The 23576-nt window shown below is 54.8% G+C and overlaps 2 protein-coding genes and 2 long non-coding RNA genes across 8 annotated transcripts; 2 read left to right on the top strand and 2 right to left on the bottom strand.

The window, feature by feature from the left end:
• Nucleotides 1-1424: 1424 nt before the first annotated feature.
• On the bottom strand, nt 1425-7862 carry PCOLCE (procollagen C-endopeptidase enhancer). The gene is made up of 9 exons (XM_016946178.4): nt 7061-7862; nt 6073-6181; nt 5394-5652; nt 4396-4520; nt 3799-3935; nt 2981-3195; nt 2077-2148; nt 1793-1963; nt 1425-1663 (listed from the first exon to the last, which is right to left on the bottom strand). The coding sequence occupies exons 1-9, from the start codon at nt 7153-7155 to the stop codon at nt 1497-1499; spliced, it is 1350 nt and encodes a 449-aa protein (XP_016801667.1). The 5' UTR covers nt 7156-7862; the 3' UTR covers nt 1425-1496.
• A 633-nt stretch (nt 7863-8495) lies between these two features.
• FBXO24 (F-box protein 24) lies at nt 8496-23398 on the bottom strand. Of its 5 annotated transcripts, none has more exons than XM_009453261.5 (10): nt 23016-23376; nt 19567-19665; nt 19155-19468; nt 17740-17975; nt 16624-16858; nt 15101-15259; nt 14419-14540; nt 13936-14067; nt 9427-9597; nt 8496-9094 (listed from the first exon to the last, which is right to left on the bottom strand). In XM_009453261.5, exons 3-10 carry the CDS (start codon nt 19207-19209, stop codon nt 8729-8731), a joined length of 1476 nt encoding a protein of 491 aa, XP_009451536.4. In that variant the 5' UTR covers nt 19210-19468; nt 19567-19665; nt 23016-23376; the 3' UTR covers nt 8496-8728.
• Nucleotides 13163-14492, top strand: LOC134810472 (uncharacterized). The gene is made up of 3 exons (XR_010158636.1): nt 13163-13248; nt 13735-13774; nt 14411-14492. It is a non-coding gene; the product is annotated as an uncharacterized LOC134810472 (long non-coding RNA).
• LOC107971957 (uncharacterized) lies at nt 16725-20243 on the top strand. The gene is made up of 3 exons (XR_010158635.1): nt 16725-16816; nt 19311-19412; nt 19560-20243. It is a non-coding gene; the product is annotated as an uncharacterized LOC107971957 (long non-coding RNA).
• Nucleotides 23399-23576: the final 178 nt, after the last annotated feature.

Genomic DNA, 23576 nt, shown 5'->3' with positions numbered 1-23576 from the left:
GGCCTTGAACCCTTGGTAAGACTTAGGAAACTACAGGAAAGTTTTGAGTAAAGGAGGGACAAGATGTGACATAATCGGCCGGGCATGGTGGCTCACGCCTGCAATCCCAGCACTTTGGGAGGCCAAGGGGTGTGCATCACCTGAGATTGGGAGTTCGAGAGCAGCATGACCAACATGGAGAAACCCCATCTCTACTAAAAATACAAAATTAGCTGGGTGTGGTGGTGCGTGCCTGTAATTCCAGCTAATCGGGAGGCTGAGGCAGGAGAATCATTTGAACCCAGGAGGCGGAGTTTGCAGTGAGCCGAGATTGTGCCATTGCACTCCAGCCTGGGCAACAAGAGTGAAACTCCGTCTCAAAAAAAAAAAAAAAAAAAGATGTGACATATTTTCTTTTCTTTTTTATTTTATGTTATTTTTTTCAGACGGAGTCTCACTCTGTTGCCCAGGCTGGAGTGCAGTGGCACGATCTCAGCTCACTGCAATCTCCACCTCTTGAGTTCAAGCAATTCTTTTGCCTCAGCCTCCTGAGTAACAGGTGCCCGCCACCACGCCCAGCTAATTTTTTTGTATTTTTAGTAGAGACGGGGTTTCACCATGTTGGCCAGGCTGGTCTCAAACTCCTGACCTCAAGTAATCTGCCTGCCTTGGCCTCTCAAAGTGCTGGGATTACAGGCATGAGCCACCGCGCCCCGCCAAGACGTGACATCTTTTCTTTTTACTTTTTTAGAGACAGAGTCTTACTCTTTTGCCCAGGCTGGAGTACAGTGGTGTGATCATAGCTCACTGCAGCCTCAGAGTCCTGGGCTCAAGCAAGCCTCCCACATCAGCCTCCTGAGTAGCTGGGACCACAGATGAGTACCACCATGCCCAGCTAATTATTTTTTGTAAAGACAGAATCTGGCCATGTTGCCCAGACTGATCTCAAACTTCTGACCTCAAGTGATCCTCCCACCTCAGCCTCTCAAAGTGCTGGGATTACAGGCATCAGCCACTGCACCTGGCCTGTGACTTACATTCTTTTTTTTTTTTTGAGACAGGGTCTCACTGTGTTCCCCCAGGTGGAGTACAGTGGCATAGTCACAGCTCACCGCAGTCTTACCTCCCCGGGATCAAGCGATCCTCACACCTCAACCTGAGTAGCTGGGACTACAGGTGTGCACCACCAAGCCTGGCTAATTTTTGCATTTTTTGTGTGTGGAGAGGGGGTTTTGCCATGTTGCCCAGGCTGGTCTTAAACTCTTGGCCTCAGCAATCCTCCTGACTCAGCCTCCCATAGTGCTGGGATTACAGCTGTGAGCGGCCACACCTGGCCACATTCTTAAACGATTATTCTGTATAGTAAATATGTGTTGAATTAATTAATTAATGAAAAGAAATCCTCAAGATGGACCCCAATACCATAAGCATGGAGATCTGACCCATTCCTCATTAAGAAACATTTATTTGGATAAGAAAGAAGGCCTGAGGGCTAGGGGCCAGGGCTGGCCTGCGTCTCAGTCCTGGGATGCAGCAGCCCGCACAGGTTGAGAGGGGCACTTCCTCTTGCTTAGGTTGGTGAGGATCTGGTCCTGGTTGGGCCGGTGGAGAACCACAAAGCTCTCTGGAGGAAGGACGGGGCCTCTGTTCTCTTCTACCTGGCCCATCAGCAGATAACTGACTCCTGGAAGAAGGAGGGAGGGGTTGAGATCTCTTATTCTTGAGACCTGTCAGCAGGTCTCAAGATTCCACACCTTGATCATTTCTGTGTGGCTTAGCTCGCCCCATCCCCAATTCCCCACATCTCTGTTACCTTTCTTCATGGGGGGGCACTGCTTGCAAGGCACATAAAACTTCAGGGAGGCACCAGTGGGTGGAGAAGGCAGGTCCAGTCCTCCAGTTTTATAAGCACCAATAAGACTGACAGTCACGGCAAGGCCCTCCCCTGGCTCCCGAACCATGGACTTCACTGTCGCAGTCACCACTGTGGGAGAATGGGAGTGAGAGATGAGGAGATGGGAGGTTCCAGATGGCAGGACTGGAAACAGAAGCAGGAGGTGGTTCGAGGAGTTGGAATGGGGTTGGGGGTATTCTTACCAAGGCTGCTGGCACAGAAGTTGCTCTGCAAGGTGCCTGTCCGGCGGCACTGCTTTGGGCAGGTGGGTGCATCTAGGAGGGAGGAGGGTGGAGGGTGACCTGCTCAGCAGGTAGGAGGGAGCACTGTCCCCATAACAGCTTCATTGACTTGAACTGTTCAGAGCTCTGTCAGGCTTCCGGTCCTAGCACCCAGTAGGGGTCATCGGCAGGAAGGAGGCACCAGTGAGTACCAGATGAATCAATGAGTGAATGTAGCCAAGGAAGAACTTTTTTGTTTGTTTAAGATGGAGTTTTGCTCTGTTGCCCAGGCTGGAGTGTAGCGGCACAGTCATGGCTCACTGAAGCCTCGACCTTCCCAGCTCAAGCAATCCTCCCACCTCAGCCTCCGGAGTAGCTATGACCACACGCCTGGCTAAGGTTTTTTTTTTTTTTTTTTTTTTTTTTGAGACAGAATCTCACTCTGTAACCCAAGTTGGAGTACAGTGGCACAATCTCGGCTCACTACAATCTCCACCTCCCAGGTTCAAGCGACTCTCCTGCCTCAGCCTCCCGAGTAGCTGGGATTACAGGTGTGTACCACCACACCTGGCTAATTTTTGTATTTTTAGTAGAGATGTGGTGTTGCCATGTTAGCCGGGGTGGTCTTGAACTCCTGACCTCAGGTGATCTGCCTGCCTTGGCCTCCCAAAGTGCTGGGATTACAGGCGTGAGCCACCAGCCCAGCCTAATTTTTTATTTTTGAAAAGACAGGGTCTTGCTATGGTAAACTCCTAGGCTTAAGCGATCCTGCTGTCTGGACCTCCCAAAATGCTGGGATTACAGGTGTGAGCCACAGCCCAGGTCAGAACTTTTTGAAATGGCTCCCTTCAGTCTGTTTCCCCTTCCTCCCCTATCCCAGACTCACCAGGGGCTGAAGGAGATTCCTCTGTTTTCTCCGGAGGTTGGGACTTGGGGGGCAGCTTGACTTTGGGCTCAGTTCCCGGTTTGGGGCCAGGCCCTTGCCCTTCTTTGGCAGTGCCCCGCGGCAGGGTCTTGTAGGAGGCTGAGAAGCCATCAGCGGTGACACTGAGATCTGAGACGAACTGGACGAGGAGTTCATTCCCTTCGGAGGAGATGGAGCTGCAGGTGGCCACCGAGCATTGGGGGAAGTGTCAGGGCGGGCGTGCACCACACTCTTCTCAGCCCCATGACCTTTTTTGTTTGTTTGAGACAGGGTCTCACTTTGTCTCCCAGGCTTGAGTGCAGTGGCTCCATCTAGGCTTACTGCAGCCTTGACCTTCTGGGTTCAAGTAATCCTCCTGCCTCAGCCCCGCAAGTTGCTGGGACTACAGGCACGCCACCATGCCCAGCTAATTATTTTGTATTTTTGGTACAGACAAGGTTGCGCCATGTTGCCCAGGCTGGTCTCGAATTCCTAAGCTCAGGTGATCCTCCCGCTTCAGCCTCCCAAAGTGCTATGATTACAGGCATGAGCCACTACCCCTGGCCAGGTGGCCTTTTAACTTCGTCCCAACTTCGCAGAGCCCCAGTCGCCTCTCTATCCGTGGACCCCAGACCCGGGGCCAAATCTCCTCTTTGCCTGGCCTCGAACCTGCTCCCCTCGCCGGTTTGGAGCCCTGGGGTTCAGATCCCGTCCTTTTAGCTGAACCCCGCCCCTCCAAACAGCCGCGTGCGTGCGGTCCGCCGACTCTCTCCCGGACTCGCCCAGGTCCCGCCCCTCACCCCGGGACTGCGTCGCCGCAGAACTTCCCCAGCCTCCGGGAGTCGTCGCTCACGGCTCCGTTGAACACGCTGACCGAGTCATAGCGGCAGTAGGTGTCCGGCTCCAGGTCAAACTTCTCGAAGGTCAGCGCGATGACCTGGCGGCGGGCGGAGGCGGGGGCTGCGCGGCGGGACACCCCTGCGCGCCTGCACCTCATCTCCTACTGGGTGCCTGCAGCAGCTCCCACTCCCACCTCCCGCGTCCTCTGGGCCCCCCTCCTGAAGGCGTTCACAACACAGCACGGAGGACCACACACACCCATGGGACCCTGCAGGGGCGTCGGTCGTCGTGGTTGGCAAGGTCAAGTCCTGGCGCACTCACAAGTGACAGGCCCGCGTGTTATACCAGGACCCTGTACCTCGCTCTCCTGAGACTTGTCTCAGTTGTAATTTTTACAATTTTGTTTGCGTGCATGCAGGGGTTGGGGCTGTTTTGGGTGCCCACCAGCGCAAGCGCAGTGCTCGGGACACAGCAGATCTTCAATAAATCTCTGCTGGCTGTAAGCTGGAGGGCGCCGCCTGGGTCCCCTAGGGCAGCCCGGGGAGGAGGGTCGGTACCTGGTCCGGGGGCGCGATGATGTGCCAGGAACAGCTGATGCCCGGGGGGTAATCGGACTCGGGCCAGTTGGGCGTGGTCAGGGTTCCCTGGGCCTTCTCCAGCCGCCCCCCGCAAAATTGGTGCTCTGGGGAAGGGAGAGAGGAGCGGGGGTGGGGGGCGGTGGAGACCCTCGGTCAGCTTCAGGAGAACTCTAGGCTGGGAGCCCCGGCAGGCAGCTCGGATGTCTGGGGCTCAGGATGAGGGGACGAGAAGAAGGGGAGGTAAGATGGGGGCAGGTTAACAGAGAGCGGCCGGGAGGAGCGCGGCTCGGGGAAGTCTGGGGCCGCAGGGCGCACTGGCGGGCGGTGGAAGCGGGAGGAGGAACTGGCTGGACGCCCCCTTCTGGCCCCTCCCCGACCCGCGGCCGCACCGCGCCTCTTCCCCTAGGAGATCCCATCTCCCCGGCCCTGCAGCAGAGTCCCCTTTCAGGCTGGAGAGGGTGTCCTCGACTTGGGGCACAGCCCCCGAGGCCCCCTTTAGGGAGGTCCCCGCCTGAAACATTGCAAGGGAGACTTCTGCCGCCAGGAGGGGGTGATGGGACCGCAATCGGGAGCCCAGGGCTGGGTGTAGGGGGCCCCCCGGGTTGGAGGAACCTAGTCCCCCCAGCCCTGGGGTGCCCCCTCGCGCCCGACGGAGGGAGCCCGATTGCGGACGGGGGCGGGCAGTTACTCACCGTCCCAGTAACCCCAGGCCGCCCATTCCACCCGCGGGTCGGTGACCCATTTCCGCCTCGCGCCTGGGGGGGGCCCTGGAAGAGGGATGGGTGGGTGCGGGAGGAGGGGAGAGAAGACGGGGAGGAGGGACTGAAGGGGCGGTTAGTGAGGAAAATGGGTCAGGGAGGTAGGGGACCCTAGGCACTGGGGCGCGGGGTGGGCGGGGCGGAGGTTAGGGCTGGGGGCGGGGCTGCGCCCGGGGCGGGGCCTGGAGGGGGGGAAGGCGGAGGTGAGGGAGTTCTCACCAGTGCCCGAGGTGGCCCGCCCGCTGTACCAGAGCAGGAAGCCTCGTCCTCCTGTGCCCTCATCCGTCGTCATCCTCAGGGCCACCTGGTTGCCGGGGGCGACTAGGGGCGCAGGCCGGAAGGTCCCACAAAAGCGTCCGAGCCGCTGGCCGGAAGTCCCAGACCCAGCGAAGACCTCCAGAGCATCGTAGCGGCAGGCGGGGTGCAGCTCCAGGTCGAAGACTCGGAATGAGAGGGACACAGTCTGGCCCTCGGGGACCTGATAGCGGGGACAGAGGCGGGGACCCACAGAGTCAGGCCCCACACAACCCAGCCAGAGGGCAGCTCCCCTGCCCCAAGCGTTTCTTGCAGAAACGGACCGAATGGGAAGGGGCCTCCACGTGAGTGCAGAGCAGAGGGCCTGGTCTCTGCAGCTCTGCTGGTAGGCTGTGCAGGGGACAAGAGCTGAGGCTTTGGAAGAGGAGGGAGGGCCGGGGACTGGAGAATGAAGATTTGAGGGAAGGGTTAAGAGGATGCGTGTTACGGTGGGAATGATGCCTTCAGTGACAGAGGGAAGACACTTGGAGCTGCCCCAGGTTGAGAAGGTGGTGCGGGGGGGACGGGGGGGGGGTCCCTTCGCAGTCAGGCCCTTTTGCCTCTGAGACTTTAACAAGGGGTAGTGCCCAGAGGGGTTTCTCACCGTTATGGTCCAGATGCACTCCTTATTAGGGGGGTAGAGGTTGGGGAACCCCTCACTTGCCACGTAACCTGATTCCCCCTTCACATCCCCTCCGCACAGGAACACGGGTCTGGAGAACAGAAAAGGGGTCAGGAAAGAGCAGGGACGGGTGGGACGCGGGAGCACTGGCAAGATGGGGATGAGGTGATGAGGATGAAACTCCAAGGAGGGAAGCTGGGGGATGAAATGGAAAGGCCTTGAGAGACCTGGGGCAGCTTCCACCAGCCAGGACAGGGCTGGGGTGTCCCAGACTCCCACAAAGATAAGGGAAAAGTGGGCCTGGCAACTCGACCATCCCTCCAACCCCAAGAGTCCCCACCCCCACCCCAACAGGAATTCCCGGAATCCTCCTCGGCCCCCCTTCCAGACTCCCGCCTCACTCTGCCTGGCAGTCCAGGGACAGGAGCCGCCTAACTACTTCCAGATGTGGACACAGCCACGAGGCGGTGGGGGGGAGGGGGTGGAGAGATGGAGGGAGCTGCAGTGGCGATGGCCCTCTGATTGAACCTGGAGGCCAGGCTCCGCGAGCTCCACACCTTAGCCCTGCCCCTGTTCCAAACTACTTCAGATTCTGACTCCCAAGTCTCCACTCAACTGCCCCCTCCTCCCCCTACAATCCCTCTCGAATTCCTTCCTGGAATCCAGCTACCAGGCAAGTTCAGGAGCTTGGCTCTCTCTTGGGTTCTATGGGGGGCCAAGGATCTGGGTGGGTGGGGAGACTTAAGAGACCAGAGGACGAAGGTGGGGGAATGGGAGCAGTGGTGGCCTGCAGGAGACCAAGGTCTTGCAGCAGATGGGGAGGATTTGGGGGCCAGAGAAGGGTGAGGCGGTGGGGAATCTGGGGAGTGGTGTGTCAGCAAGGGAACCCAAAATATCTCCAGGCATAACCCCCAAGGAATCGGGGGTCTGAAGTTCACTGGAGCTGTCTGGAAGATGCCAAGAGACCTACCTGGTGTAGTTGGGGGTCTGGCCCTGGGCAAAAGGCAGCAGGGCGCAGGCAGTGAGGAGGGGCCCCAGGAGGGAGGCTGTGGCTGCAGGCAGCATGGCCCCGGGGGAAAGGCGCTGGGGTCCTCAAGACAGAGGCAGCAGCTGAATTTTGCAGAGCAGCAGCAGCGGTGGCGGCAGCAGCAGGATAATCAGCGCCAGATGGGGCAGCCTTGGGTGTGTGGGCGTGGGGACTGGCCAGTGGGGCGGGCAGTGGGGAAGGCGGGACAGTGGCGTGTCCTGGGACCTCTCTAGGTCTAGGACACATAAATGTTGACCTTAGGAGGGGGAGGAGCAGTGAGGGGCAGAGGCCGTCTCCCAGGCCTCAAGTAACGTCATCGGGAACCCCACTCTGTCCAGTGAGGGAGTATCTCCGGGAACTTCTGAGGACTCCCTAGCCCCCATCCTCCCCCCGCCCCTGCTTCCTCAGCTCAGGAGCCCTCATTGCTCACCCCCTGCCTGACCACCCCTGCCAGCTCATTTTCCACTTCAATTTCTTTTTTTTTTTTTTTTTTTTTTTGAGACAGAGTCTCATTCTGTGACCCAGGCTGGAGTGCAGTGGCGCGATCTCTGCTCACTGCAACCTCCGCCTCCCGGGTTCAAACAATTCTTGTGCCTTAGCCTCCCGAGTAGCTGGGACTGCAGGTGCATGCCTCCACACCTGGCTAATTTTTGTATTTTTAGTAGAGGCAGGGTTTCAGCATGCTGTCCAGGCTGGTCTCAAATTCCTAGCCTCAGGTGATCCGCCCGCCTCGGACTCCCAAAGTGCTGGGATTATAGGCGTAGCCACCACACCTGGCCTCCACTTCACATCTCCATTGCCTTCTCTCCAGACCTGGGCCAGACTAGGCCAAGGAGAAGGAATTCTCACCCATGACCTCTTCCAACTACTTGAAGGTACAGGAAGCAAGGCAGGAGGCATGGGGCGTGGATGAAGGGAGTGTCCTTGTTACTCAGGAAGAGGTGGAAGGAGTAGAAAATAGAGCCCAAACCTGGGAGGTAAACAGAAGGGAGAGAGGAGGGGGGCTGGCTTCAGGCCGAAGGGAGATGGGTGGTAAGCTTTCGGGGGTCAGGAGGAACAGGCTGCCTCAGGATGGGGACAAGTCTAGTGGGCAGGGGATCCCAGTGGGGTAGCCAAGAGCATCTGTGCATAGAGTTGTTCCAGAAGGTAGGGCCAGAACTTCCCAGTCCAAACGACCAGGTGTGCTCTTGGGAGCAGGGAGTGGACAACAATGTGAAGGGTTCAGGCAGCATCAGCTCTGCTGCACCTGAGACCTGGAGCTGCTTGTGCTGCCTGCCCCTGCCTGGGCTCCTGCCCTCCTGCACCCACCAAGCCGGGCACCCACCCACCCCATCCCTGCCCCTGTCCCTCCCAGCCCCCAAGGCTTCCACACCAGGCCTCGCTGCAGCCTTTTATTCTATCCATCAAATCTCTTGTCCATGATAGTCAGGTTGGGGGCCCCTCCTGGGCAGCCCCCTGAACATTTTACAAAACAATTCCCTGTCTTACCCTGGTTAGCCGTCCCCACCCCCTAGCAACCCCTTCCCACACGCATGCGCACAATGGTCATTGCTCCTTAGTCCCTGGCCTGGGGCCGGACTCCCTCCAGGGACTAGGCTAGCATGAGGGGGATTAGGTCTCAGGGGCTGGGGGCCCTACACCACCCCCGCCTCCTTCAGCCCTCTGCAGCATGTCCAGGGCCTCCCAGAAGAAGTCCTTCTGTGCGGCCATCAGGGGCATCCACCCTACGATCTCCTTCATCTTCTCCATGCGGTCCTGCAACGTTTGGCAACTGTGGATCTGGCTGAGGTACTCCTCGCAGGCCTGGGCCATCCCCCCGGGGTCCTGGGGTGCTCTGGCCCCCAGGCTGGGCTCGGGAGTCCCCACCACCCTGCTGGCTGGCAGGTCGCGATAGGGGGCGTGCTGCTCAATGTCGTGGCTGGACAGGATGTATAGGCACTCCCTGGTGGCACAGAGGGCACAGGCACACAGAGGGACCTTGGAGGAGGAGAGAAAGGGGGCATGGCTGAGTGGTGCTTTCCTTGCAGGGTTTCCCAGGGTGCCCGGGCTAATCTGCCTATTGCATTCTTCCCTCTCACACCAGCCCTGAGCCGGCTAAGTCCCAGGGGTGTGTGACATTGGGCAAGGCCAGCACAGTCTGCTAAGGGAGAAAGCAGAGAGCGTGGTGTGCGGCAGAGGAGGGAGGTGGGGTGGTGCTAGGGAAATGGGACCCCCTGGGTCCCTGCAGGAGCCCCAGCTACAGCCTGTGGGCTTCCTGGTTCATGGCTCTCATCCTCCCTGGGTGCCCACTCTCCTGACCCCACTCTGACCTTGACTTGGAGCTTGACGAAGGAGGCACTCCCCTTGGGCCAGCCTGGGAGGCGGCCCCCAGCCCCACAGCCGCAGCCCAGCAGCTCCTTGCTGAACTCTGAGCTCTGGCTCAGCACCAGGGAGTGGTTGAGGCCGCACCACAGGGTGACGGGCCGCTGCAGGTAACGAACCTGGGGACACACGGCCAGGGTCCCTGAGCAGGGAGCACCAAGGGACTGGGGGGCTGGGGTGGGAAAAGGTTGACTGGAAGGCTCGGGGCAGAATGTGAACTGGGGAGGAGGAAATGGGAGCCAGCACTGTCCCACGCCCCAGGTCTGCCCTGCTGACCCCTGCAGCCCTCATACTCTAACTGGTCACATACGGTCTTGCACTTCTGTTGGTACCCCATCTATGCCCCCAGAAAATCAGCTCCTTGCCTGAGCCCAGGGCCTGCTGTGGTGTACCCCTCATTCTCAGCACATCTGTCTATGCCAGTCCAGCCTCTCATCCTGCCTGCCAGCCTCGGGGAGACTTGCTTCTTGTGCAATTCCAGGTTAGACCCCAACACCACCCTGAGGAAGGACTTTCCTTCCACTATCCCTCCCTTCCTGCTCTAGTATTATCTTTTCTTTCTTTCTTTCTTTCTTTTTTTTTTTTTTTTTGTTTGTTTGAGACAGAGTCGGAAGGCTGGAGTGCAGCAGTGCAATCTCGGCTCATTGCAACCTCTGCCTTCCCGGGTTCAAGTGATTCTCCCACCTCAGCCTCCCAAGTAGCTAGGACTACAGGTCCTTGCCACCACACCCATCTAATTTTTGTATTTTTAGTAGAGAAGGGGTTTTGCCATATTGACCAGGCTGGTCTCGAACTCCTGACCTCAGGTGATCTGCCTGCCTCGGCCTCCCAAAGTGCTGGGATTACAGGCATGAACCACTGAGCCCAGCCTCCACTCTAGCATTTTTATTTTCTCTTTTCTTTTTTTAGAGATGGGGTCTCATTCTGTTGCCCAGGCTGAAATGCAGTGGCGCAATCATAGCTCACTGCAGCCTTGACCTCCTGGGCTCAAGCCATTCTTCTGCCTCAGCCTCCTGAGTAGTTGGGACTACAGGCGTGTGCCACCACACCCGGCATGTGCCTATAATTTTTAAATTTTAAATTTTTAAATTTTCTATAGAGATAGTGTCTCACTATGTTGCTCATGGTGATCTCGAACTCCGGGCCTCCCACCTCAGCCTCTAGCATTTTTTTTTTTTTTTGTAGAGATGGAGTCTCGCTCTGTTGCCCAAGCTGAAGTGCAGTGGCACGATTTCAGTTCACTGCAACCTCCGCCTCTCCAGTTCAAGCAATTCTCCTTCCTCAGCCTCCCGAGTAGCTGGGACTATGGGTGCACACCGCCACACCTGGCTAATTTCTTTTGTATTTTAGTAGAGACGGGGTTTCACCATGTTGCCCAGGCTGGTCCCGAACTCCTGGGCTCAGGCAATCCACCTGCCTTGGCCTCCCAAAGTGCTAGGATTACAGGTGTGAGCTAGTTGAAATGCTTAGCCTAGCATTTTCAACTTATCACATAATTCTTTTCCAAAATGGCCACCCTGTTTTTGAAAAAAAAGCTTCTACTTGCTTCCTGCCGCTTCCTGCCTCTCTCTCTTAAGCAGCAGAGTTGGTTACATGACCAATCTGAGGCTGACCACATTACTGTTCCTTCCCACAGCCAGTCTTTCCAGCACCTCCCTGGGATCTCGCTTTTCTCTCTATTACATTACTGACATGCTCTCTCTAGAGGCACTTGGCCTCTCAGTGGCTAAATCCCAGGGCGTCTTCTGCCCCCTCATTCTCCTGAGCCTGTTAGCGCTTTAATTCTGAAGACACTGATAAGTAATTTATGGTCATTCTAGAAAAATTATGAAACATTGGCAAGCAAAAAATTAATTTTAAAATCATTGGAAATCCCACCATCTACTATTAACATCTTGCTAGATATTCTTCACTGTTGGCTAAACAAACAAATACACATAAATTGTATATTTTTTATTTTTTAGAGATAGGGTCTCAGTGTCACCCAGGCTGGAGTGCAGTGGTGATCACAGCTCACTGCAGCCTTCAACTCCTGGCCTCAAGCAATCCTCCTGTCTCAGCCTCCTGAGTAGTTGGGATTACAGATGTCAGCCACCATGATGGGCAAGTTGTGTATTTTTAAACAAAAAATGGGATGGGGCCAGGTGTGGTGGCTCACACCTGTAATCCCAGCACTTTAGGAGTCTGAGGTGGGAGGATTGCTTAAAGCCATGAGTTCAATATAAGCTTGGGCAACATAGCAAGACCCTGTCTCTAAAAACAAAACAAAACAAAAAAAAAAACAAAAAAAACTTATCTGGGTGTAGTGGCGCATTCCTGTAGTCCTAGCTGCTTGGGAGGTTGAGGCGGGAGGATCTCTTGAGCCCTGGAGTTGAAAGCTGCAGCAAGCTACGATTGTGTCACTGCACTCCAGCTTGGGAAGCAGTGGAGACCATGTCTCAAAAAAGTAATAATAAAAATAAAAAGAGGCTGGGTGCGGTGGCTCACACCTGTAATCCCAGCACTTTGGGAGGCCAAGGTGTGCAGATCACCTGAGGTCAGGAGTTTGAGACCAGCCTGGCCAACATGGTAAAACTCCGTCTCTACTAAAAATACAAAAATTAGCCGGGCATGGTGGTGGGCGCTGTAATCCCATCTTGGCAGGCTGAGGCAGGAGAATCACTTGAACCTGAGAGGCAGAGGTTGCAGTGAGCCGAGATCGCGCCATTGCACTCCAGCCTGGGAGACAGAGCAAGACTCTATCTTGAAAATAAAATAAAAATAAAAATAAAAATAAATGGTACTATGTAAACCATTTCATAAAAGTCTTTTTCACCTAAAAATATGGCATGACTATCTTTTCCATGTCAGTAGTAAATGTATCTTACATTGTCACACCATCAATTAACCCTGCCACCCACCCCATTTGGAACTTCCTTCTCATGTGGCTTCTGGGACAGTGTTAGAGGGGTGCACGACCTGTCTTAGAGGCACCTCTTCTTCATCCCCTGTCTACCACGGGGCCTACTTCTCAGAGTTGCTTTTCAGTCTCTACTTCTGTTTGTTCAACCATGTTCCCAGGTAGAATCTAATTGCCAGCTAGACGTTTCCAATTGAGTGTGGTTTTTGTTTTGTTTTGTTTTGAGACAGAGTCTCTCTCCGTTGCCCAGGCTGGAATGTTGTGGCACGATCTCAGCTCACTGCAACCTCTGCCTCCCAGGCTCAAGCAATTCTCGTGCCTCAGACTCCCGAGTAGCTGGGACTAAAAGCACCCACCACCACACCTGGCTAATTTTTTATTTTTTCTAGAGACAGGGTTTCACCATGTTGTCCAGGCTGATCTCATGCTCCTGGGCTCACGTGATCCACCCACCTTGGTCTCCCAAAGTGCTGGGATTACAGGTGTGAGATATCTTTGTTCCAGAGCCACCTCTGTCTTATACCCCTCTCTTCTACATCTAATCAGTTTTGAGGCCCTATTCATTTTCTTCCCAAATAGCTCCTGTATCCATTCCTTCCCATTCTCGCTGCAGCACCAGGCGCTTGTCTCAAGTGCTGTCATCACTCAACAGCCTCCTGGCGGGCTCCCCTCCTTGGCCTCCTCTGCACAAGGCTCCTGACACATTCTCAGTCACCTCTTGGAGGTTGCCTTCTCCTATTCCAGAACCTGCAGTGACTCTTCCCCAAATCTACACCTCTCTAAGCTTGTGCCCACCTGTACCACCTCATACCTCAGTGATTCCCAAGATGCCTTCTGTGCTTTAGTGAGACCCGTCTTGTCACTGTCCCAGGTATGTGCAAGTTTCGTGCCTATCCCCCTCCTCATCACACAGAATGCCTTCTCTATCCCTACCTAAGTCTTATGTAACCCACGATGCCCTGCTCACATCTTTTTTCTTTTTCTTTGAGACGGAGTCTCGCTCTGTTGCCCAGGCTGGAGTAGGGTGGCACGATCTCAGCTCACTGCAACCTCAGCCTCCCAGGTTCAAGAGAATCTCCTGCCTCAACCTCCTGAGTAGCTGGGATTGCAGGCATGTGCCACCACAGCCAGCTAATTTTTTATATTTTTGGTAGAGACGGGGTTTCACCATGTTGCCCAGGCTGGTCTAGAACTCCTGACCTCAAGTGATCTGTCCACCTCGGCCTCCCAAAGTGTCGGGATTACAGGCGTGAGGCTCTGCACCTGGCCCCTGCTCACATCTTACCTCTTCTAGAAGTCTCTAGCCTGCCCAGGTCACCCACCCTACCCCTTCACTAAATTCCTATTGCATTTACAGTGTGCACTGCACAGAATGGACCTCGTAGTGACAACCCTGGGTAAGACATGGGGTAGTACCACTGGCATTACATACTGAGTGGCTTAACTTCCCAAAGGAACAGAAACTGGATTCTGTGGAATCTGGAGAAGTGGACAGATCTGGGGGTTAGGGAATTGGAGGAAAGGGGTTGGGATGAGAGTTGCTGGGAAATAGTCTCACCTGTGTGGGTTCCCCTCGGTCCATTTTGTCCCCTGTTCCTAGCTGCCCGTATCTGTTATTTCCTTGCATGAAGATTCGGCCAAATTCATCCACCAGGCCAAGGTGGTTGTAGCCAAGAGCACAGAATAGGATCTAGCGTGCAAGATAGAAAGGGGATAGGGATTCCATTCCCTCCAGAGGAACTCCGAGTTCCAGAGTCTCCCAGCCACTAACCTGCCATCCCCAGCTGATCTCTTTCTATATATATATTTTAGAGATGAGATCTCACTATGTTGCCAAGGCTGGTCTAGAGCTCCTGGGCTCAAGCGATACTCCCTCCTCAGCCTCCCTCCGCACCGAGCCCCCAGCTGATCTCTTTTGGCATACCTCTCCCTGGGGATCCCCTGCCCCTCTGGATCAATAATCTGATTCCTATAATACTTCAGACCTTCCAATCCTTACAGCCCCACCCCTCTGGTTTGCCCCGTCCCTCCAGGAGCCTACCTTGGCAGGCAGTGAGAGAGCAAGCGGCATCTGCTGGTCCAGGGGGTCAAAGGCTTGAAGGGTCCCAAAGAGATCGTGATACACCCCTGGGGTATGCACCTCAAAATACACTCCCCCCTGGTCTGGGGGGTCAGGAGCCCTCAGCTTAGCAGCTTTGGGCACCCATTTCCTAGGGATAAGGCCCCACCTGGGATGAAAGCTACAAGATCCAAGGAGTCTCATACCCACTAGGAATGCATCAACTATGATGCCTGGGAACTGAAAACACATCTTTTGAGACCGAGTCTCCCTCGGTCACCCAGGCTGGAGCGAAGTGGCACGATCTCAGTTCACTACAACCTCTACCTCCTGGTTCAAGTGATTCTCCTGTCTCGGCCTCTGGTGTAGCTGGGATTACAGGCGCCTGCCATCACACCCAGCTAATTTTTGTATTTTAGTAGAGATGGGGTTTCGCCATGTTGGCCAGGCTGGTCTTGAACTCCTGACCTCAGGTGATTCACCTGCCTCGGTTTCCGAAAGTGATGGGATTACAGGCATGAGTCACCATGCCGGCCCTAAACACATCTTTTCACTAGGATGCCCTCAGGGGTTCACCATGCAGCTGGAGTAAGGGTGAAGGGTGTCGATGTTTAGAGGGTCTAACCAAGGCTGCGGGCTTGAGCCGGGGGGAGGTGGTCCATACCTGTGACGTAGAGGGTGCTGCTCTGGTTGGAAGTCATGCAGGCCACGCGCAGGTGAGGCAGGTAGTGGGACACCTTCCTCAGGGCCAGCTGAACCGTGTAGGAGCGTGGCTGGTCAAGCTGGGTCTCATTCACTACCAAAGAGTAGATCTTTCCTTCCTCTGGGGGTAGGGGAAGCAATTAGTTGGGGAGGGGATTCTCCAATATCCACATAAACATCCCAAGAGACTCCCTAGGCCATATGGGTGACACATTTACTGCCCTAGAGTGGGGCTGAGAAAGAAATAAGGGAAGAGTGACCCCAAGTCCCCCAGACTCCAGTTCCCACCATAAATCAGGGAAGTACTTCAGCATGAGAGATGAGCAGAGAGAAAAATCTAGCAGATTTGTTAGAATCCGATTTGAGTGAGAGGTCTGGGGATTGAGGGCCCTGCCTGGCATTCAGAAGTTTAGAGGTGGTCAAGTGTGGTGGCTCACACCTGTAATCCCAGCACTTTGGGAGGCCAAGGCAGGAGGATCACTTGAGGCAGGGAGTTCGAGACCAGCCTGGGCAACATAGCAAGACCCCATCTCTACCTTGCTCCAAAAAAGAAAAAAATATTTTAAGAAAAAGCCTAAAGGGTCTCAGGCCTGGGGATGTGGTTGAGTATAAAGGACATTGGGAAAGTAGGTAGCAGTTTGGAGTATAGTGAGGTGGTTGGCATGGAAGCTGGGGACATCTGATTTTTTTTTTTTTTTTTTTTTTTTTTGGAGATGGAGTCTCACTCTGTCACCCAGGCTGGAGTGCAGTGGCATAATCTCGGCTCACTGAAACCTCCACCTCCTGGGTTCAAGCGATTCTCCTGCCTCAGACTCCCAAGTAGCTGGGACTACAGGTCCATGCCACCACGTCCGGCTAATTTTTTTTTTTTTTTTTTGAGACGGAGTCTCGCTCTGTCACCAGGCTGGAGTGCAGTGGCGTGATCTTGGCTCACTGCAACCTCTGCCTCCTGGGTTCAAGGGATTCTCCTGCCTCAGCCTCCCAAGTAGCTTAGACTACAGGCACGCGCCACCACGCTTGGCTAATTTTTGTATTTTTTTTAGTAGAGTCAGGCAGGGTTTCACCATGTTGGTCTCGATCTCTCGACCTCGTGATCCACCCGCCTTGGCCTCCCAAAAACTGGGATTACAGGTGTGAGCCGCTGCACCCGACCTAATTTTTGTATTTTTTAGTAGAGATGGGGTTTCGCCATGTTGGCCAGGCTGGTCTCAAACTCCAGATCTCAGGTGATCTGCTCACCTCGGCCTCCCAAAGTGCTGGGGTTACAGGTGTGAGCCACCACACCCGGACAGGGCCTTTTATTCATATAAAATATTAAGCAGAATCCTAGACTAGGAGACAGAGAAGGGCAGAGCTGTTTAGATGGAGACTAGGATAAGGTGGCATATGGAACCCAGTCTGAGGGGCCTCCCTCCCCCTCCTCTGCAGCAGGGTCTGAGGAATCTGCAGGAAACAGTTTGCAAAAGCCATTGCTTTGGGCCACACCTGTGAGGAGCAGTAGAGCCCGCTGGGTCTCCTGACCAACCAGCACGATCTGCTTGAAGGTCATTGAGTGGTGGAATGTCATCTTGAAGACCCGCTGCCCACTAGACTGCAGATAGACCTCAACACAGTCACAGGCCCGGCTGCTGGTGGTACCCACCACTTCCTGCTGCTCCCGAGTGGCCAAGACATAGAGGTATTTACGGTAAACTGTGTCACACCTTGGGTCCGAGGCAAACTGGGGGAAAAGATGAGGGCGTCTGGGATCTAGAGTTTCAAAATGGGATGGGGCTGGGGCAGCTGGATCCCGGGGTGGGAAGTGAAATGCTTGGGTCCAGAGTTGCGAAATGAGCCCTTGATTTCAAGTTCCTATGTGGGAGGGCAGAAGTCATAGGAAAGACACCTCAAGACTGATGGGGGCCTGGGTCCTCAAAAGAGAGGTGGCGATATGGTTAGGCTCTGTGCCCCCACCCAAATCTCATCTCGAATTGTAATACCCAGTGGGAGGTGATTGGCTCACGGGGGCAGTTTCCCCCATGTTGTTTTCGTGATAGTGGGTTCTCATGAGGTCTGATGGATTTATAAGGCAGTTTTCCCTGCTCTTGCTTGTGTGCTCTCACCTGCTGCCATGTAAGACGTGCCTCTTTCCCTTCTGCCATGATTGTAAGTTTCCTGAGGCCTCCCCAGTCATGTGGAACTATGAGTCAATTAAACCTCTTTGCCTTATAAATTACCCGGTCTCAGGTATGTCTTTTTTTTTCGAGACGGAGTCTCGCTCTTGTTGCCCAGGCTGGAGTGCAAGGGTGCGATCTCAGCTCACTGCAGCCTCTGCCTCCCAAGTTCAAGCGATTCTCCTGCCTCAGCCTCCCAAGTAACTGGAATTATAGGCACCCACCACCACACCCAGCTAATTTTTGTATTTTTAGTAGAGACGGGTTTCGCCATGTTGGCCAGGCTGGTCTCGAACTCCTGGTCTCAGCTGATCCGCCTGCCTCAGCCTCCCAAAGTGCTAGGATTACAGGTGTAAGCCACTGCACCCGGCCTCTGGTACGTCTTTATAGCAGTGTGAAAATGGACTAATACAGGTGGGCTCTCAGCTGCCAGGGTTCTGCTACTCACATCCTTGGCTCCACGACACAACACAACATAGCGACAGGCCCGCTTCCACTGCATCTGGCCGAGGGTGGAGACCAGGGCATTTTTGAGGAAGAAGAGGGTCCCCACGTAGTCAAGAATGAAGACGTGATCCTTGGTGGGCAAGAAGCGGCGGTAGCCGTGGGCTAGCAAGGGGGCCACGCTCTTGCTGAGACATCGGCGGCGGCCTCCAAATGCCTGGAAATACAGGCACTTCGTGTCTGGAGGAAGGAAGGAGATGGAAGGTTCAAGGGATGAGATGACACGAGGGAGATGAGTTGGAGCTTGGGTAGATTTCTCAGACACGCTGGTTTGTAGTTCCTCCCCATCCCCAGGACAGGGGAACAAACAGACCCCTTATGAAGGAGATGTGGAAAATAAGTTTAGATTATACTCGACATGTGAACTTTAGTCTCCACCCCACCTCAGCCCAGGGTCAAACATTTGCTTCTTAGTGAGCAGTTCTTTGGTGCAACCTTGCATCAGTGATGTTGAGGAAAACTCTAAAAATAAAGACACAGAGGCTGCGTGCGGCATCCACCCCCCTCACCCTGAGCCCCTCCTCCCATCCTCACAGCTCAGTGAATTTTTGCACGCCTGTAATCCCAGCGCTTTGGGAGCCCAGGAGTTTGAGACCAGCCTGGGCAACGTGGCAAAACCCCGTCTCTACTAAAAATACAAAAATTATCCGGGTGTGGTGGCGGGAGCCTGTAATCCCAGCTACTCAGGAGGCTGAGGCACGAGAATACTTGAACCCGGGAGGTGGAGGTTGCATTGAGCCAAGATTGCACCACTGTGCTCCAGCCTGGGTGACAGAGCAAGACCCTGTCTCAAAAAAAAAAAAAAGAAAAAAAAATCAAAAAAAAAGAAAGAACAGAGAAGAGACAGAAACAGGAGTGAAAAGGAATGATCGATGAAGGCCGGTCATCCTCCCTCACCCCTAGCTTTGGATCTGTTTTCTGGGTTCCCCTTCTCTTTTAATCTCCCAATGAGTGTAAGAAGTACACTCTGGGGGATCCCTGGAGGGGAAGAGGGTTTATGGCATGGTTCTCAGGCTAGGGGTGATTTTGTCCTTCAAGGACATTGGTTGTCACAATTAAGGGGGATGCTGCTGGCCATCTGGTGGGTGGAGGCCAGGGTTGCTGCTTAAACATCCCACCATGCAGAGGACAGCTCCCCACATCAAGGAATTATTTTGCCCAAAATGTCAACAGTGAGTTCAGAAGCCTTGGGTTAGGGGAGGGAAAACTCCAGGTTTGGGGAGTGAGGGATGCCTCTAGGGAAAAAGCGGGAAGTGTCTGTGTACAGAGGGAGACTTGGCAGGGAGGCCGCTAACGGGGGCTGTGGGTGGATTCCGAAGACTTGGAGGAAGTACTCAAGGGAGAATGTTTGAACTGGACCTGTTTCTTCCGGAGAAAGGGGCCCTGGAAGCACTGTTGGGAGTGTGGGGGTCATCAGGGGACTTTAGAGAGCAGGAAGGCTAAGGCGGGACAGAGGCAAGGAGAACGGGAGGTTCTGGGGAAGGTGTACAGTTCAGAATGGCAGCTCTCTTCCAGGGCCGGACTCCAGAACCCTGATCTTGGAGGCGCGGACTGAGTCTGCGACAGATGCGTCTCCACACGCCTTCCCCATCGCACACTTCGTGGAAGTAGCGGCAGGTCTGGCCGAGGGCAACAAGGTCTCTGACTGGGAGGAATGAGATGATATGCTCCACCTGGGAGGGAGGAGGGAAGAAGCGGGGAGTCTTTGGTGGCCCCTCGGTGATCTGGCCCCCAATCCTATTATTCTCAATCCCCCTCCCCAAGGACTCACCAGCTCTGGGGGGAACAACTGGATGGAAATCGGATTTCCTTTCCCCCTCTTCTCTTCAACCCCAAGCTCCGAGCCACAAGAAGGGCAGCTTCTCTTCACCTACCCAAGAAGGGGTGCATAGGGTCCCATGAGGGTCCCACATCCTTTTTTCCCTTCTCTCCGCCTACCTTGGGGCTCATCTGACTCTAGCTGGGCGCAGTTATGTCCTCCCCTCTCTCTCCAGACCCATCCCTAACTTCTCCAAATAACTCCTCCCGATCTCCTGCGGCCAATCCCCCTCACCCGGAGCCCCTCCTCCCGTCCACACAGCCTGGTGAATTTTTGCAGCTTCCGTCTCTGGCTTCCCCTGACCATCCTGATTGCCCCCTCCCTGCTCCTGCCCTCCTGTCTCCTAGGCCCTTGGCCCCCCCCCCCCAGTTCCTGCTGGCTTTCCCACACTATGTCCCCAGCCTAGGCTTGGGGGACCTCTGAGGCCCCTCTGCCTCCTAGGCCCCTCCCCCATGGAGTCTGGGGCTAACAAACCTCTCTGTGACCTCACTGTTTGGCCACTGTGACCTGTTCCCTTTAATCTTGCCCAGGACCCATCTCTTAGACAGCTCCTGGGTTCTAGCTCAGTTCTAGCCATCACATGGCTCAAGGGATATGCATTTTACTGGAGAAATAAAGTGTGAATTACTGGTAGGTGACATCTTTATTTCAGGGAGCAGGAGGAGGTTTTCCTATTTGAGGCCCTTTTAGCACTAACTCTGTAGAGAAACACTAGTGAATTCCTCACATTTCAGCAGGCCAAGGCCTCTAGGGATTGGTAGCTCAAGAGTATAGACTCAAAAAACTATAAACTCAGTTTGACAGGTGAGATGGAGAGGTGACTGTGCTAATAATCGTTTAGCTCACAAATGATTCAGCAAACTCTTCAGACTTGTGAAAAAACACATCCAAAAGGAGACTGCAGCCTGGTGCCGGTGGCTAACGCCCGAAATCCCAGCACTTGTGGGTGGCCATGGTGCAAGGATGGCTTGAGGCCATGGGTTCAAGACCAGCCTGGTCAACATAGACCCTGCGTCTATTAAAAAAAAACCAAAACTTAAAAATTACCCAGGCATGGTGATGCACCCCTGTAGTCCCAGCTACACAGGAGGCTGAGGCAGGAGGATTGCTTGAGCCCAGTTTGAGGCAGCAGTGAGCTATGATCGTGCCACTGCACTCCAGCCCGGGCGAGAATGATACCCAGTTTCAAAAAAAACAAACAAAAAAGAAGACTGCTTTTGCTTTCCTGAGGGACAGTAACATCATTGCATGTATAAAGGACAACCTATTAAGGTGGGAGAAAGGGATGGATTTCCTCTGAAAGCTTAGGATTTCTCCCAGGGTCTCTGATATTAGCTTTGTCTTATGTGGGGTGACATTTATCAGGAGAAACAGCAGGGTTCAGGGTTGTGTCTGTCCCGATCAGGCCAGATCTACACCAATAAATCCAAGGAGTGGCTGGCTCTTGCAGGGGCTCAAAGGAGTCCCATCCTGCCAGACCACCAGCCCTCACCACACAGTGTCACAGATCCGTTCATTGACTGCACCAGACTGACCACCCAAATTCCCTTATGTATGGTGCCTAGCCATGGCTAGGCTGGGATGCCTGAGATGGAATTTTAATTCTTCAGCAACTACTCAGGAATATCAACCTCTGAGATGTGAACTAAGGAGAAAGCAACTTCAGTGACTTATTTCTGGGCAACCTACCACATAGGGAGGGGACTGCATTAGGGACTCATGCCACTTAGAAAGGAAGATCTCCAAGTAGACAGAAAGGTATTTTCCATTCCTCTTGCATTTGGGTCCCCTTTATCCACTCCATTTCACCCCAGGAGGCAAACGAGAGGTTGTGAATAGAAAAAGTCCACTGTGGGCCAGGCTTGGTGGCTCACGCTTATAATCCCAGCACTTCGGGAGGCCGAGGTGGGAGCATTGCTTGAGCCCAGGAGTTTGAGATCAGCCTGGGCAACATAGTAGGACGCTGTCTCTACAAAAAATACAATTAGCTGGCATGGTGGTGCGTGCTTGTAGTCCCAGTTACTCGGGAGGCTGAGGTGGGAGGTTGAGGCTGCAGTGAGCTGCGATCAAGCCACTGCACTCCAGCCTGGGCAACAGAGCGACTCTGTCTCAAAAGAAAGAAAAAGTCCACTGTGGGCCGGGTGTGGTGGCTCACGCCTGTGATCTCAGTACTTTGGGAGGCAGAGGCAGGATCCCTTGAGGTCAAAAGTTTGAGACCAGCCTGGGCAACATAGCAAAACCCCATCTCTACAAAAATTGAAAATAAATTAGCCAGGTGCAGTGGTGCCGCCCGTGGTCCCAGCTACTTGGGAGGCTGAGGCAGGAGGATCACTTGAGCCCAGGCATTCAAGGCTGCAGTGAGCCATGACTGCACCACTGCACTCCAGCCTGGGCGACAGAATCAGACCTTCTTAAAAAAAAAAAAAAAAAAAAAAGGCCGGGCGCGGTGGCTCACGCCTGTAATGCCAGCACTTTGGGAGGCCGAGGAGGGCATATTGCCTGAGCTCCTGAGTTTGCGACCAGCCTGGGCAACACGGTGAAACCCCGTCTCTACTAAAATACAAAAAATTAGCCGGGTGTGGTGGCGGGCGCCTGTAGTCCCAGCTACTCGGGAGGCTGAGGCAGGAGAATTGCTTGAACCCAGACAGTGGAGGTTGCTGTGAGCCGAGATCGCGCCACTGCACTCCAGCCTGGGCGACTGAGCGAGACTCCATCTCAAAAAATAAAAAAATAAAAAAATAAAGAGGAAGGGAACGGAAGGGAGAGGGAGGGAGGGAGGAAGAGAGGGAGGGAGGGAGGAAGAGAGGAAGGGAGTGAAAACATCCATTGTGAAAACTGAGGGAGCGGGAAAGGGCTGTGCGTGGAGGATCCAGAGACCTGGTTTCTAGAGCAAGCCAGCTGTCAGGAACTTGCTGTTCGCTCTTGCTAACGCATCAACTTCCCTCTGCCTCAGTTTCTGCATTCGTAGCACCAAGGGCGTGTTCTAGGCGGTGAGATCCTTTCTAAGCCTCTAAAACCCCCTGGTCTGGTCCCCCTCTCCATTCCTGTCCAGGGGAGCTCCTCGGGTGAGACGGCAGACCGTGCAACGCTGCACCTACACCCTCCCTCCTCGAGCTGGGCATCTCCAGGCTCTGGGAAGCCCCCCGCCCGCCCCCAGCCCGGGGGTCCCGAGACCCCTGCCAGAGGCTTCACAGTCGGAGGGTCCCCCCGCTGCCCCTTCAGCTGCGACAACCGCCAGTGCACTGGCCTCAAGCAGTCGCCCGAATCCCCTCAAGCCCTGGACGCCGGCTAGCCCCCTAACACGTCCAGCTCGCACTCGCCACTGCAGCGGCGAACTGCGTTCCCGGCAGGCCAGGGGCTCCGCGTTCATTCTTAACCTCAGTCTTAAAGTTCTAGCTCACCCGCCTCCTCCTTAGCAAAGGGACCGCCTTCTCGCCCATGCTATTGGTAGGTAGAGCCGTCCCTCAGAGAAGAGGCAGGTCCAGATTCCCTTCGGAGGCTCTAATTGGCCTTCTTGACAGTCACTCGCCTGTATCTGGCTTACGATTGGTCTTTGGGGGACGAGGACTAGGCACCCCCTGCTTGCGGTCCCTCTGCCCGTTTTCCTGCTAGTGGAGTGCCGGTGTCCCCTCCTCTTGGTTGGACCTGATTGGCTCCACCTCCCGATCTGAGCATTGTGATTGGGTGAGGCTGCGCTGGGCGGGACGGCCTGGAGCGTCGGCCGTTGGCGAGCGCTCTATCCTTGTTCCCCTCCCTTCTCTCGTCAGACTCCGGCGCCGGAGCTCCACCCCACTGACGGGTTCTGATTGGCCGCTTCTGACGCGTCTCGGGGCCACGATTGGTCCGTCCGGTCCCGGACACCGCTCCCTCCCCCTTGAGGCAACTACGGCGGCTCCAAGGAGGGGGTGGGGGAAGGAGGGACGGCCGGTCCCGTCAGTCAGGCAGCGGGAGCCGCCGGGAGC

This window comes from Pan troglodytes, chromosome 6, assembly GCF_028858775.2.
Source record: "Pan troglodytes isolate AG18354 chromosome 6, NHGRI_mPanTro3-v2.0_pri, whole genome shotgun sequence".
In the NCBI taxonomy this organism is placed as follows: domain Eukaryota; kingdom Metazoa; phylum Chordata; class Mammalia; order Primates; family Hominidae; genus Pan; species Pan troglodytes.
This window is presented reverse-complemented; position numbering and strand designations above follow the sequence as displayed.

Coding starts and splice junctions, on each gene's coding strand:
- PCOLCE (XM_016946178.4), bottom strand. CDS start 7,155: ATGCTGCCTGCAGCCACAGCCTCCCTCCTGGGGCCCCTCCTCACTGCC. Junction 4,521..5,393: donor GCGGGCCACCTCGGGCACTG/GTGAGAACTCCC, acceptor TCCCTTCCCCAG/AGCACCAATTTTGCGGGGGG. Junction 1,964..2,076: donor CTTCTGTGCCAGCAGCCTTG/GTAAGAATACCC, acceptor ATTCTCCCACAG/TGGTGACTGCGACAGTGAAG.
- FBXO24 (XM_009453258.4), bottom strand. CDS start 19,920: ATGGTCAGGGGAAGCCAGAGACGGAAGCTGCAAAAATTCACCAGGCTG. Junction 19,666..19,848: donor GACGGGAGGAGGGGCTCCGG/GTGAGGGGGATT, acceptor CTTCTTGGGTAG/GTGAAGAGAAGCTGCCCTTC. Junction 15,260..16,623: donor GGCTCTACTGCTCCTCACAG/GTGTGGCCCAAA, acceptor CCCTACCCCCAG/AGGAAGGAAAGATCTACTCT.